Source organism: Balaenoptera ricei, chromosome 3, assembly GCF_028023285.1.
Source record: "Balaenoptera ricei isolate mBalRic1 chromosome 3, mBalRic1.hap2, whole genome shotgun sequence".
NCBI lineage: Eukaryota > Metazoa > Chordata > Mammalia > Artiodactyla > Balaenopteridae > Balaenoptera > Balaenoptera ricei.
In genome coordinates, this window is record NC_082641.1 from 110,616,632 (window position 1) to 110,631,209 (window position 14,578).

General features: G+C 52.1%; 1 protein-coding gene across 9 annotated transcripts in view; it reads right to left on the bottom strand.

Annotated features, from left to right (window-relative positions):
- LOC132362480 (prolyl 4-hydroxylase subunit alpha-2) overlaps positions 1 to 10,421 on the bottom strand; it is a 38,199-nt gene extending 27,778 nt beyond the window's left edge. For 5 of the 9 annotated variants that reach the window (XM_059917031.1, XM_059917030.1, XM_059917028.1 and 2 more), the window contains exons 1-5: positions 10,353 to 10,421; positions 9,677 to 9,808; positions 1,398 to 1,497; positions 691 to 787; positions 247 to 398 (exon numbers count right to left, since the gene is read on the bottom strand). In XM_059917031.1, the coding sequence (XP_059773014.1) occupies positions 247 to 398; positions 691 to 787; positions 1,398 to 1,479 (331 nt within the window). In that variant the 5' untranslated portion in view covers positions 1,480 to 1,497; positions 9,677 to 9,808; positions 10,353 to 10,421. Of the gene's footprint in view, positions 1 to 246; positions 399 to 690; positions 788 to 1,397; positions 1,498 to 2,661; positions 2,751 to 9,676; positions 9,812 to 10,189; positions 10,283 to 10,352 lie in introns of those variants that run through there. The other 4 variants (XM_059917027.1, XM_059917023.1, XM_059917024.1 and 1 more) reach the window with 4 other exon arrangements.
- Between the last annotated feature and the right edge of the window lie 4,157 nt (positions 10,422 to 14,578).

Here is a 14,578-nt window from a genome sequence, read left to right on the forward strand (position 1 = left end):
CTCACAGTCCTAACCACTGGACCACTAGGGAATCCCCAAGAACTGATTATTATAACATATTAAAAGCAAGGACAGACAACTGCCAGGTCCCCACAGAGATGAGAGCCACCGGACTGGCAGGCTGCATGTTCACACACTGCACGTGCACACCAACACCCCGACCCAGGACAGGCTCAGACCCACACTCCCCAGGTGCCAGCACACAGACATACTGGCTCACCCAACCACCTGCTCACTGTCCCTCACCTGCAGCTGAGTTCTGCAAGACAAGGTCCTCCAGCGCAGGCCAGTCTGTGTTTAGCCGCTTCACCAGTTTATAGGCATTCACAGGGTGGGACAGGTAGCCTTCAGGGTCAGCAGCTGACTTGCTGGTCAGGGCTTCCATTTTGTTGGCCCAGCTGCGGAACCAGAGAAAAAGGAAGGTTAACACACGGATCTTGACCTAGGGTAATTTTCCTGGTGAGATTCAGGGGGTCTCTATTTAAAAAGGAAAAAGCAGTGAGTCCTTAGCCCACATACTTAGCTACTCTGGGGGACTGGCATGAAGTAACCTCCAGGCCAGCCCCACATTGCCCCCTCACGGGCTTCCTCTTATGGGCACCCAGGATGGGTTCTGGTGCGGGGTGGGGGGGTGGTGTGGGGGAGGAGGGCTGGCTCAGGGTGGGTGTAGGGATTTAGGACATTAGACACCTCTTAATCTTGGAGAGCTTGGCTTCCTCCACCAAGATGTACTCCTTCAGGGACAGCACTAGGTCCTTCTCTGCATAAATCAGGTCTGTCATGTGCCCTGCAAGGGAGAGAAAAAAGGGCCAGTAAGAAATGGATGAGGGACATCCAGCTCCCGAACTTGGGGCACAAAACATCAGCTCAGAGGCAAGCCCCCTGGGCTAAGGGCATATCAACTCTCTTGGGATCATGGGGCCCTAGAGTTAAACGAGACCTAGACATTCGTATGGTCCTGGCCCCTAGCTTCAGGAAGAGAGAGGCAGAGGGTCCAATGGAATGTTAAGTGCACTGAGGACACCTTAAGGAAGAAACCCCAAATCTCATTCTCCCACTGCCACCCAGTTGGGTCATGTTACTGGGACATAGACATCCTGGGGGCTTCTCTGCTCAGAACTACACTCTAGTCCAGGAGAAAGTTGGTCAGAAATGCCAGGCAGCCCAGGAGCAGCCTCCACTACCCAGGGTGGAGGCTCAGCTGAGACAGCTGGCTCCCAGGAAGGACATCCAGGTCATCAGGGCTCAGAGGGGGAAACAGCAGCTCTCCCCAGATCTGGTCAAAACCAGTGGATGAGGCCATCCCACCCTGAATGAGAACAGGCCTCAGGCAGTGACATCCCCTGGCACATGAGTCAAGGATTGCTCAGGTAGACAATAGTCCTGTTGGCACATACCAATAGAAGTAAAGAATTCAGCCTGCACACAGCCCAGGACACCAAACCAGGCCACCAGCAACATGGATACCCAGAGTTTCATGGTCACAGAGGGCAGTGTCTGCAAGGCATTCAGTGATAGTAGTCATTAGATCAACAATGGTAACATATATACACACATTCAAACATGCCAAAATCCTGACCTAACACACAAAAGCCAGGGAAGATATTCAGGACCACCAGTGGAAAGATGCCAGGGTATAGAACCAGAGATGTATGCTTAATTCTGTCCCCTGCTCCAGGAGGCCAAGTGCCCTTGGGAGAGACTCTGCCTCTCGACTTCTGGTAACCACTGACAACACAGGAAGGCTGAATGGAGGCAGGGGCCGTGGACAACAGTCACCTCTGGGTCTAATAGTCTGTCAGTTCAAGATTCTGGCCCAGACTTCTTCTCTGTTTCTGTCTTTCCTTCCAACACAGGTGCGAGGACAGTGCCAGGTGCTGAGGACCCAGATGTAACACACAGTCCCTGCCCACAAGAAAACTGAAAGTATAGGAGAGACAATGACAGAAAGAGAACTTGACTCAATATGCCCCAGGGGACCCACACCCAAAATAAGGTGTACAGCAGATGGTGAGCCAGAAGAGAAATCAAACTGCTCCCTGCTGGTCTGCACCTGGCCACAGTTAGAGCAGACTGGGCAGACGCTGCTCTTCCTGTAGTGAGCTCCTTGGAAGACACTGTCCTCATGGAGAATCACCATTCTCAAATATTTACTAAAGACCCACATATGCCAGGCACTGAGCTAGGCACTCGGGATACAAAAATGAATCAGCCACACAGGGGCAAAACCTTAGGCCAGGCTGGGTTGCTGACATGAGTAAGAGGCCAGCTGCTGTCTTCTCATCAGCCTAGAAATAGCCAGACCCAGCTCTGAAGGCAGCAGGCACACCATGGGGCAAGCCCCACTGGCAGTGGACCCAAGTACACAATGGAAGCTTTGGACATCATCTCCCAGCTCAGCCATGCAGCCTGGAGCACGCTGAAGGAACAGCACCCACGTAAGCCCCAGTTCTGTCAGTCCCTCCTCTTCCTGCTCTACTTCAGCCAAGCCCCACTGGAAATTTACTGAGTGAAAACAAGGAATATAAAGGAAATACAAATGCTTTCTCTCCAAAATGTAAGCCTTATCTGACAGAATTCTAAGTCTGAGCTGACTAACGCCAGATCAGCAGTTTTTTGCCTGCGATGATTAGATGCACAGTCACACCCACCATTCCTCACCTCACCCTTTCAGAAGAAATTCCAATCCACTGTGGTTCCAGATTAGGCTCAGAGAAGCCCAACCACGACCCCCACCCTCAAACGGGTTCCTATATGAGGAAGAGGAGAGAATAAGTGAGTGTCCCCATTTGTTCATCCCCTGCCAAATGTCTGCAGAGCTGACATCATGCCCATCAATACCCTAGGTGTCAGGGGCCCAGAGATACACAGAACAAGATCCTTCAGCCCACAACCTATTGCAGGGTAGGGAGTATGGGCTAAGGGATCCATTATAAAGTTAGGGCAGCAGATGAAAGCAAGTCACCGAGAAGAGGTGAGACGGCCCAGCCTAGCCCCAAGGTAAAGCCCAGATCCCCTTTTTGCCAGCCACAAATCTGCTCCCAGGCCTCAGCATACCACATCTCCACCCCGGGATTCCAGAAGGCCTCTCTTCTTGCTTACGTAAGACCCATTCACAGGGTTAGGGTCTGCTCCTTGTACTTCAAGAGGCTTCATCCGCTCAGGAGAACACCTTCTGTATGTGTGTAGGGAGGGAACAGTAAAAACCCAGAGCCAGGAGGCTGTATCTGTGGACAATGAATCAGCCAACTACCCATCAGGCTGGGGTGATGGGAGAGCAGTGCCCAGGCAGGAGACCAGACCAAACACAGTTGGAAGTTGGGGGGCACCAGCGTTTGTCCCCTGTTCCATCAGTAGTTGCAGTGGCATGCCCATTCAGAGATCAGGTAACAAATTTAAGGGAGGGAGAAGCCTCTCTGTTCCTTTCGAGTCACCCTGGTGATACTGCCCATGGTTCATGCCTTACAGCACTCAGGAAAAAGCAGCCAAGTTCCTTCATTACATGAATACCAGCTGTCATTTCTCTGGAATGTGCTATCTGGCTTAGACTGAGCCTATCGACGAATCCCAGCCTGGAGGCAGAGCCCAAAGAATCACAGATGGGATTATGGGCTGACCAAGAGCCTACGAAGGCCTGCTCTGATGGAGGAGGGGGATGACAACCCTGCTGGTCCAGAGATCTAGGCGCTCCCACGCAGCCCCCAGACCGCCACAATCAACACTGCCACCCCAGGCAAAAGTACACTAGAGTCCCAGCCCATTTCCCCTGATCCTGAGCCCCCGAACACTAATTTGTATTAGGTGTACAAAAGGCCATCTAATCAGGGTCAGGCTGGGAGGAGGCAGTCTCCAAGAAAGACTGTGTGCCACAGTATGGGAAAAGCCAACCACCTACATGCCCCCCATCCCATCTCATACCTATACCCAGAGTTTGCTTATGACAGAATAAGTGGGAGCATGTATGCCTGCCCAGTGCCCCCACCAGTGTCCAGTGCTGTCAAAAGCCCTCCAGGAAGCCTCAGAAATCCATACTGAATAGGCCTAGAAATGGGCAACACTGAGGCCCCTTTTATGAAAATAAAGTATCACCAAGTCTGAACAGAAAACCAATACTGAGTTTTATCTGAGCTGCATCCCAAGTTTAGAGCAAAGTCTGGCCCAACAAAAACAGCAAAAAAAAAAACCCTCACCGCAGACTTGTTCATTCCAGGAAACTGTAACAACAGAAGATGTTACATTTCTTCCAAACAGTGGATTGTTATGGATTGTGTAAGAATGGACACTGTGTGCACATTAACATTGAGAGAAGATCAAAGCATCCTGTTAAGTGAGAAAAGCTCCCAAACAATATATACTCTATGATTTCATTTTTATAAGGAAAAATTTTTATATATGGAAATTTACATACCTGCATATATATGCAAGCAGAGAGTCATAAATCTAGTTGTATCTTGCTGAAATAATTTTATTTTTCTCTTTATGTTTACTTGTATTTCCTAATCTTTCTACAAGGAGTTCTATGAGAAATTTAAAATATATTTCATATTTAAAATGAAAAGAAAACAAAGCAGGCCCTCTCAAATGGACTCTAAAGTGGTCCAGCAGCCTGAGTTTGGACCCCCACGGGGAGGTCCTCCAAAGCCTGCCAACACCCCAGTGACAATAAATCACCCACCAGGCGACCGGCACTATTTCTAAGCACAGGACAATTCCAAGACATACAATCACATGCCTTAGCAAGCCCGCTCTTTGGAAAGGACGTTTACAACCTGGCCAAATGACCATGAAAAGATGTTTCCAACTGCAAACCAGCAGCGTCCTTAGCTTCTCCCCTTACCTCATCAGGCAGGAACCTCTGCCAAGCTCCCAGCTGCAACCCAAATGCAACAGCTTGAGTTTTAACAATGTATTTGTCTGGCTTAGCTCTGAACAAGAGGCTGCCTGCCTTCTGTGAAGGGGCAAAATGAGCCTGAACAGGGCTCCCCACAGCGGCCTTGCCTCCCAGTAGCGTGGCCAACTCTGAAATGGCAGAGCCAAGAGGACCTGCGTGCTCAACCCAGGAAGAGTTCAACAGAGGCTCCAGGAGGCCCTACCACCTATGTACATGGATGTCCATTTGGGCCCATAAGCTGCTCTCACTGGCACCCCAGGGAAGGATGGAAGGCACTCTACTCTCCCTACCTGATGTCATGCCTCAATCATCACCCTGATCTGAGCCACCCCTAAGTCCCTCTTGCAGCTATACTGGCCCCTACCTGCACTGGTCTCTCATCTTACGTGGCCTCCCTCCCACCTCTGCTCTACAAAATAGCCATCACAGCTTACTACAGCCCCTCGTTTGGTCTCTTTCTCCCTAAGAACCCGCCGAAGGCTCTCCACTACTCTCAGGACAAAGTCCAAATTACTTAGTCCTAAGGGCCTTTTTGACTCTGTGTGACCTGGCCCTACTGCGCTCTCCAGCCCCATCTCATGACTCCAGGTTTTATACCTTTAACTACCACATCACATGAAAAACATTCTCCTTCACTGAGAACCTAACAAAGCCTAGATGTTCATGCATACCTATCCTTATCCAGTTGTCCCTCAGTATCCACAAGGGATTGGTTCCAGGAGGCCCCACAGATACCAACATCCACAGATGCTCAAGTCCCTTATATAATAGGTGTAGTACAGTCAGCCTTCCGTATCCACAGGTTTTACATCTGCAGATATGGAGGGCTGACTGTAGTTTCTCTATCCAGTACCTGGACATGTTGACTTGTACTTCCCACGTGGGTACCATCAAAACCACAAAGTCTCCTGCTTCAGTAACTAGACAATTAAGTAGCAGAAAAGGCCGTACAAATCAACATTCAAAAGCCAGTTGAGTTTTCAATCAGTCTTGGCAAAGACTTGGCAGTCCAGGTAAGACTACCTTATAAGGAACTACCGGAAAGAATAAAATCCACACACCACTATACTGGATGAATCTGACATACCACCTTGTACTCTCTTGGTCTCACCTGCCTCCTGGGCCATGGGCCACTTGCTCTGCCTCAGACCCAGTGAAGGAGACTGTGCAGGCCCCAAATCTCTGACTCCTCCTGCTACTTCCAGACTCCAGCGAAGCGCCACGCTGACCTCCCCAGGGGCTGCTGGAGGGCCCTGGGAGTGCAACTGAGGAGTGAGCATGGGGGAATTAACTCCTCCTAGGGCAACTGTGACCAATGAAGGACAGAAACAAGAGGACGTCAGCAGATAAATTCCCTCTCCAGGCCTTCACTGAGAAACTGTTCTGCAGCACGGAGCTTCTGTAGAGCTCACCCAGAGATGTCCTGCATGGCTGAGCAACTAGTGTATCTCTGTGCAGACTGGTCAGCTTGCTAAAGCACCACCTTGTATTTGCTTCGCCTCCTTCTCGACCTCACTTTTATTTTCCCTTACCCTTGCTACTCTGCAACTTACCTTCTAACAAAGCATTAAGTACTTAAGCTCTGCTTTGGGGTCTGTTTTCTAGGCTAAGATAACCACTATTCATTTTTCCAAAAATCTTTCATTTCTACCATCTAATCCTCACCAACACCTTGTAAACTAGATAACCATCTCCATTTGAGATATAGATATATAAGATACATAACTGAGGCTGAGAGTTTCCTGCGCACCTCACATGCTACAGGAAATTACTGGCAGAGCCCAGACTCAAATCCAAAACATACTTTCTACTATATATTGCTGCCTTCAATCCTACTCAGTAACATCTGTTGTCTTATAGCACAAGGACTTCCCAGAAGGAGGAGCCACACTTTGGCCTAGCAGAACAGGCCTGCCCAGGTCAAGGACTTTATTGTGGTTCACAAAGCAGCCTCATGACGTCCGTGGCTGGATCCCACCAGAAGGCAGACAACAACATGGACCCAGAAGACAAAAACATGGTGCCTCAAGTTCAAGTGAGCAGTCACTCCTGCCCAGACATCACAGCACTCACAAATGACCAAATGGCCCAGCTCAGGGCAAGACAGTACAGTCTAGTAGGCAGGCACACCCACCCTGGGGTCAGAGAGCCCCAGAATTAAAGCTTAGCTCCACAATCACTTCCAGGCTTTGGGACCTTAGACAAGTTACAGGGTCTCTTTGAGCCTCAGTTTTCCCATATATTTAACAGTGAAAATATTAGAATCTGCATATCACAGGGCTGTTTTGAAGACTGAATAAGATGACAGATGTCAGTGGGCAGCCTAGCACCAGGCACAACTTATACCAGTCATGAGCACCAAGGGTACTAGAGGAATGGCAATAGACCTGAAGCAGCCAGCTTCCCAGCTGATCCCTGGAGAGAAAGACGGTCCAGTCTAGGGGACAGTGAAGATGAAAACAAGACAGAAATTGAATCTCTTAACACTCCATGTCCCAGGAGTGTTAAGAGATTCAGCAGAGGGTGGAGTCAGGCGTAATGCAACATACTGACCATCAGGGAATAACTGGAAACTGGTCAATCACTGGCTCTAACTCTCACCAAGGAAGGAAAGTTCTCTGGCAAAAACAGGTGACTGGACCAATACTCTAGAATCTCACGTATTTCTATGTCTCTGACCTGCTCACTCTGAGTTCCTACGAGTACCAGGCCTCAGGATCGCGGCCACACCCTGGGCCCTCAGGAGTGCCGGGTACAGAGCAGGCTATGTTTCAGCAAGCACTTCGTGAAAGGTCTAGAGCAGATGGTGGTCTGTGATCAGGTCTAGAGCAGATGCTGGTCTGTGATCCTATTAGAGCTGGGGAACTCATTACCCAAACATTTAATCCTCTGCCCTGCAATGACACCACTTGAACAAACACTCTCTCCTAGGTCTCCTAGACCTAGGTCTCCTCGGTCTCTAATCCAGACTTTTCATGCTCCTCTTCTCCTTCTGAGAATAAAAACTATATCCCTCATTCCACATCTCCAGCTCAAACCCCAGAGACCACAGGAGCCACCAGCCCTCTCTGCTCAAGAACAGACTGATGTCCCATCCTGGTGCACTTCAAAAGTTCAAATTGCTAGACTCGAGCAATGTTTTCAAAGCTTAACCCTCACTCTAGCACCCTGTCTGGGCTTGCACGTGCCTGCATCACAGCATCTCCTGCCAACTTCCATCTGCATAGATTTAAACTCTTGAGAGATCCCAGGAGCCAGGGACACACCGGCCAGACCAATGCACACTACAGCCAGCGTGGCCACACACTGGCCAAGGTCTTACATCCAGTCTCAGACCCTCCCAAGGATGTGGGAGGGCAGAGTCAAAAGGGGAGGTTCTCTCAGGAAATGAGCAGACCCCAGATTCGCTCACCCCACTCATTCCTCAGGGCTGCACCCATGCGGTCTCTCCTTCTCATGAGCACTGACACTCTGAGCTCCTCCCTGGCACATGACCACCTGCCAGCGTGAAGCAGCAATCTCAGAGAGACTGTGAGCCACCCATGGGCAAGGATAGTGCCACCGCCACTGCCTCCTTTCCCTCCTCCCTCATTCCAGCCCCAGGTACACTTTAAGCAGAAGCCCAGCACACAGGAGGTACTCCAGGAATGAACAGAGATTGGCTGTGGCCAGGCTAAACCAGTGACAAAGCAGGCACTCTCCTGGGCACACCCATTTCAGAGCATTGGACAGGGTAGAAGGGCCTATCACAAGCCACAGACAATGCTCAGTCGCCATCATGTCTGCCTGCTGACCTCTCAGAGAACTAGGGTGGCCCAGTATGACAGCATCTCTGGGATGAGGCCCCCAGCCAACACACTCCAACTCTGCTACGTGGCTTCCTTGGCTGGGTCACACAGCGCGTGGGCTTGGCCGTCTACAAATGAGACCCAAGGATAAAAGGATTCAAAGCCCAAACATCTTATGAGTAGGGAGAACTAAACAGAGAGGCTGGCCCTTGAGGCCCAGAATAAAATGAGAGACTGCACCCTGGAAGCTTCAGGGGCCGTTTAAGCACAAGCCAAAGGAAACCATGGTTCATTTAACAGAGAACTAAATCATGGAACCTGCTATCCCAGATGTGATACGGGCAGCAGCTTGCAAAACCATTCTATAAATTCTTAGGTGGACAGTGTATCTCTGCAAAATCAGGAACATTTGAGAATGCCCTAAGCTACAAAGCAATGTTCCCCAACTCCTGCTCTCAGGGCCAGGATCTCTTGCAAAAGCACTGAGGTTGCTGAGCTTCAGATGGATTACATCAAGCAACACAAGCCTTAGGTGTCACTCTACAGCAGAATACACCAGTCTCAGCCTTGGGAGGGACTCTGATGTTCTTCTACACCACCTTAAAGGTGTCAGATTAGAAAACAGAGGCCAGGGGCCTCTGCCCTGAAGAAGGAGGGTTTATGCTGATCCATGTTTATGCTGCAAGGGTTCACTGAGCATCCTCCACATACAGGGCACAATACCAGGCACTGTCCTCTCACTTGAAGCTCTTTGGACAGGGTCCATGGGCAGCTATTCCCTAAAGTGTCCCTTCCCCCATCACCTTGCTTCCACTAGAGTACCCAGGTCTGCTTCCACTCACACATGCTGTTCCTCTGTCCGGCTTACCCTTTCTACTGCCTTCATCTGACCACTCCTGCTCATGGGTCACCTCCTCCAGGAAGCCCTCTGGCTTGAAGCATCCTGTCCTCTACCAAGTACCCACAGTCCGGTGCTCCCTCCCAGCACAGCACTCACCACACTGCCCGGGGCCTGGCCTTTCCTGGTCTTCCAGTCCGCCTGCCCCACTGGGCTAGCAACTCCTTGCAGTTTCTGATACGCAGAAGGGTCCGTTTGTTGAATTAATTAACTAGTTACAAGTCTCCGCGCCTGCTGAGGCAAAACCATGCAGGTTAGAAAAGGATGTCTGGAGGGGGAAAAAAGAAAAAGAAAAACAAAACTTTCTCATCCAACAGCCTGTCTTAATGCGCAGCAAGCGGGGCCAAGGCCGCAGACTCCCAGCCCTTTGGAGGCAGGATGGTGGACCTCCCTAACACTAAGCGGCCCCTCAGGGCCTGCCCGCCGCCCCTGCCACCGCCTCCAACCTCTGGCAGCCCTCGGGCCAGGCCGCCCCTTCCCGGGAGCCTGACAGGCGGGGCGGCCACGCTGACCGCCAGGCCCGGCCGCCCCGAGGGGACCGGCAGGAAGGGCGCGGCTGACCTCACCACCCTGAGCTCGGGGAGGGGACGCGGCGGCGGGACAGGAACCCACAAGGGTGTAGAAACAGAGCAGAGGGCGCGGGGCTGCGGCCCGGACGGCGCGACCCCCGCTCCGCAGCTCCCAGACCCGCGCAGGCAGAAGGCTCGAACCGGCGACCCCAGCCCGCGCCCGAGCCCCGCGGCGGACCCGGGGGCCGGGCGCGCGGGACGCTCACCCGGACACGCGCCGCTCCCGGCGTTTCCAGAACCTCCCGCGGCGGCACCCAACCCGCTCGGCCCCTCCTCCCTCGGCGGCTCCACCTCCCGCCGTCGCCGGGCTCCGCCCGCTTGAGCTGCAGCCACGTCCCCACCTCCCGCCCCGCCCCCCGCTCCCCCGCCCGCGGCCCCTGGCTCCGCGCCCAGACAGCGTCGGCCAGGGGTCACTACCACAGCCAGCGACCCCCGGGAAGGCCGAGGCCGCCCGGCCGCACGGGAGCCGGGAGCGGGCCTGGGGCCGGCCGCCGCGCCCTTCATGCCGCCCGCCGCTCTCCGCACGTACGCGGCGTCTCCTTGGCGCCCGCACCTGTGGGACTCGGCCCGCCCTCCTCCCCGGCCCCTGGGCGGCTGGAGAGGGGCCCACGACCCTATCCTGAAGCCGGTGCTGTCGAGGGGAGCATCCCTGGATGCTGGCCAGCTACCCTGGCCCCAGCTCATGCCCATTTCCTCGGTGGTCCTGCTGTATACACGGCTCCTACTGCCGCCTCCCCATCATCACCACCATCAGGTTACAGGGGGTGGGGTCACCCGGCCCAGGAGCTGGATTATCAGGGATGGGGACAGTGGAGAAGGACCTGAAGAAGACTGGAGACCTGGCATCCACCCCCAGGGCCAAGCTCCCAAAGGAATGCAGACTGTCCCCAGCTCCTGGATCCAACACTCCTCCTGGGGATGTATGTGTGGGTGAAAGGGTTGATGAGAAGGGAGCGTATCAAAGACGGGGGGAAGGGGGGCACGCTGGAGCCAACCTTCGTTTTCCCCAAGCCCTTACATACAACATGGGCCAAAAACAGTGGGCACTTCCTTCAGCCAATCCAGGCTGGGAGGGAGTGAAGGCAGGGATGCTGCAAATCTCAGCCTGGGCTAGAGGAGGCCCTGGCCACCAAGCAGGTTCCCACGCCTGTTCTGTGAACCTTCCTGGTCATGAATGAGGGGAAACAGTGTCTGAGAATCTCATCAGAGAGCTAGGCCAGAGTGGGAGGTGCTCAGCCTCCGCCCAGTCCAGTGTGGGGATATTCCCTATGGCACACCATCCAGGCTGGCAGCCCAGACCTGGGGAAGGCATGGACACACAGAAAAATACACACAAGACACATAAAACACGGAATGAGCCACTGTTCCGCCCTTCCTCAGCCACCAGCTGACCTCCCCAGAGCTCAACTAAAACCAAACAGAAATCTTCCTGCCTCTGCTACATCCTGTTATGCCGCAGGAGTCTCCCTCTGTCTGCCCAGGTCCTCCCATCCTCTCCCCCTTCTCAGGAGCTTGCCCTGTGGATCACCCCTTCTCTCACTTGAATGTTAAACCTCTCCCCAAATGGATCCATCCCTTGACCTGTAAATATTTTCAGGTCTCTAGTATGGAAACAAAACCCTCATTAGACCCCACCAACTATTGCAGTGTCTCTCTCCTTCCAACCACAGCAAAATTCCCCGAAAGAGCAGTCTGTCCTCACTTTGCTCCCACCCCTCAGAACCCTGCAGTGGGCCTTCTGGCCCCCCGACAAGACCAAACCAGATCTCAACAAACTCTCTATAACCTCCAAGTCTAAATTCAACAGCCACTCTTCAGTCCTCATCTGCCAAAGCTCCCAGCAGCACCTCACACCCAGCAGTGTTTGGCCACTGTCTCCCTTGAACACTCATTTCCCTCTGTTGCCACTATCATCTCTCGCCACCTCTGCCCAGGCATCTTCGCCCCCAGCTCACCCTCCTTTCCCTCTCTGCCCATTAGTCGGTAAAGGTTGGTGGTTCCTCAGAGTTCAGGCCTAGGCGCTCTACTTTCCTCTCCTCTTTCTATAATTCCTATACACAGATGACACAAATTTCTCTCTCTACGCTTGCCCTGACTCCTGAGCTCCAGACGCGTTTGACTGGCTGCTGAGTCTACATCTCCGCTGAGTGTCCACAGGCACCTCAATCACAACGTGCCCAACGCTGAGTTCATGCTCTCTCCCCTTCCCCCACCCCCATACCTCTCATATTCCCTGCTTCACTGAGGGAGCCACCCGGCCCCCTGCACCACCACCAGTTACCTAACCAGAAGCCTGGGAATCACCCTCAGCACTTCCCTCTGCCCCGCCCCCAAACCCTGTCCTTCCATATCCCACGTCCATTCAATTCTACCACCTAAATCCCTCTCTAATTCATTCATTTCTCTCCATCCTCTTTCACTTGAATGATTGCAACAGTTTCCCCGCTGGCTGTCCCCCTCCGTTCTTACTTCCTCCCGTCTCTCTTCCACACGGCAACCACAGTGACCTCCTCAGAAGGCAGATCTGAACCCATCACTCTCAGCTTAGTAAATTGCATTGTTCTTAGGAAAAATCCTGAAAGTGGCCTATAAGGCCCGGCATGGTTTGGTGACTGCTCACTCCTCTAGCCACACTGACCTTCCCCTCCAGTCCCTCTAACTGGCCATTCTCCCTCCCCATTCCACTCCCAGGCCTTTTCACATGCTGTTCTTTCTGTCTAGGAAAATGTCCCTCCTCCCCAATTAAATCCTTCAGATCCTCCCAGAGGGAATTTCCTCGCTTCCCTGGCCAGGTCAAAATCTCCTATCACAGCCTCTCATGTCCTACATGCTTCCTAACACTTGCTACAGTTGATACAGTTGAATGATTGTTTGATTCATGTCTGCCCCCCCTCCCCCCAACACACACACCACTGGCCTGGGAGTATGTAAACAATGTGTGTTTTGTCCATCATGACATCCTCAGCAACTACCACAGAACTGAGCTCAATAAATATTTCATGATTATATGAAGGGATGGGTGTCTCCTTAATGCCTTGCTCCACATAACCATAGCCAAAGTTCCGACTAAAGCCTCCACAGGGCCTCAGAGTCCTGGACCCCACTCATTCCTCAGTGTCTGCTTCTATTCCTCTTCTGTCTCTTATAAGGATACTTACTGGACTTAAGACTCACCTGGGTAATCAGGATGATCTCACCTTATGATCCTTAACTTAAATTACATCTGCAAAATTCCTCTTTCTAAATAAGGTCATATCCACAGTGTCCAGGTATTAGGACATGGACATATCTTTTCAGGGCCACAATTCAACCTACTACACTTGACATTCCCTCATGCCCTCCAGGGGCTCCTGGACCCCTTATAAATCCTTGGCTCTTAGTTCTGAATCTCCAGCCCAGGCCCACTCCAGACCCACATAGCCTTTTCTTTGAGGCCACTTGTTAGGTGAACTCATTATCTCCCCACACTCTACCTCACACTGCCCACAGTTCCTTCCACCCCAGCATTTCCCATATCTCAGGAAGCAGAATCAACATCTCCTGGTCATTTCCATTTTCTTCCCCACCACATTCCCCCACTGTAGATCTTACCTGGTAGATCACTCAATCCATTTACTGCTCTCCATTCCCGTAGCCACAGCTCAAATTCAGGACATCACCATCTCTTACCTGGATGGTCCATCCTGGCCCACAGCTTCCACTCAGCTCCTTCCATCCTTATTCCATGCCACAGGCAGAGTGATATTTTAACAGTGTGATTCTGATCATGTCATTTCCATACATAGAACCTCTCAAAGGTGTCCCTGCCACAAGGATAGACACAGATCTCACCAAGGCTGCCAATCCCCTTTATACAGCCCTGATGGCCTCTCTTATCATGTGTAGCCTCAAACTTGATGCTCCAGCACCTGAGGCATTTTTCAGTTCCCTGACCTTTGACTGTGTCATTCTTCCTGTCTGGAACACTCCAAAAGGTTTTCCCTTTGGACCAAGCCTGAGCCAGGTCCCTGCATAGACCCCATAACTCTTCGTGGATGAATTTCATGCAAGCTATCTGACTCTCATTTCTACTTCCTTCACCACTTTGCCTTCCTAGGAATGGGGGCTGCTTCTGTCCTGTTTACCACTATGTCTCCAGCTCTAGCATAGGGCCTGGAAGCCAGGACCTAGAGAGGGAGTGGGGAAGAAAAATACATGAATAAATGAATGAATGAATGAACATCCCCCACTAATGTGGCCTCCAGCAGGCCTCACTAAGCACACCCATTTTGGGTGACTTAATAAATCAACAGCCATCTTGAGCAGCCATGTCACACTCCTTTCCCCCACATCTACTGTGTAAATAAAGTCACACCTCCCTTCTGGTAATGGCTCTATCCTATTCGTTCATGCATTCATTCCACAAACATTTGCTGGGCACCAGTTGAGGCCC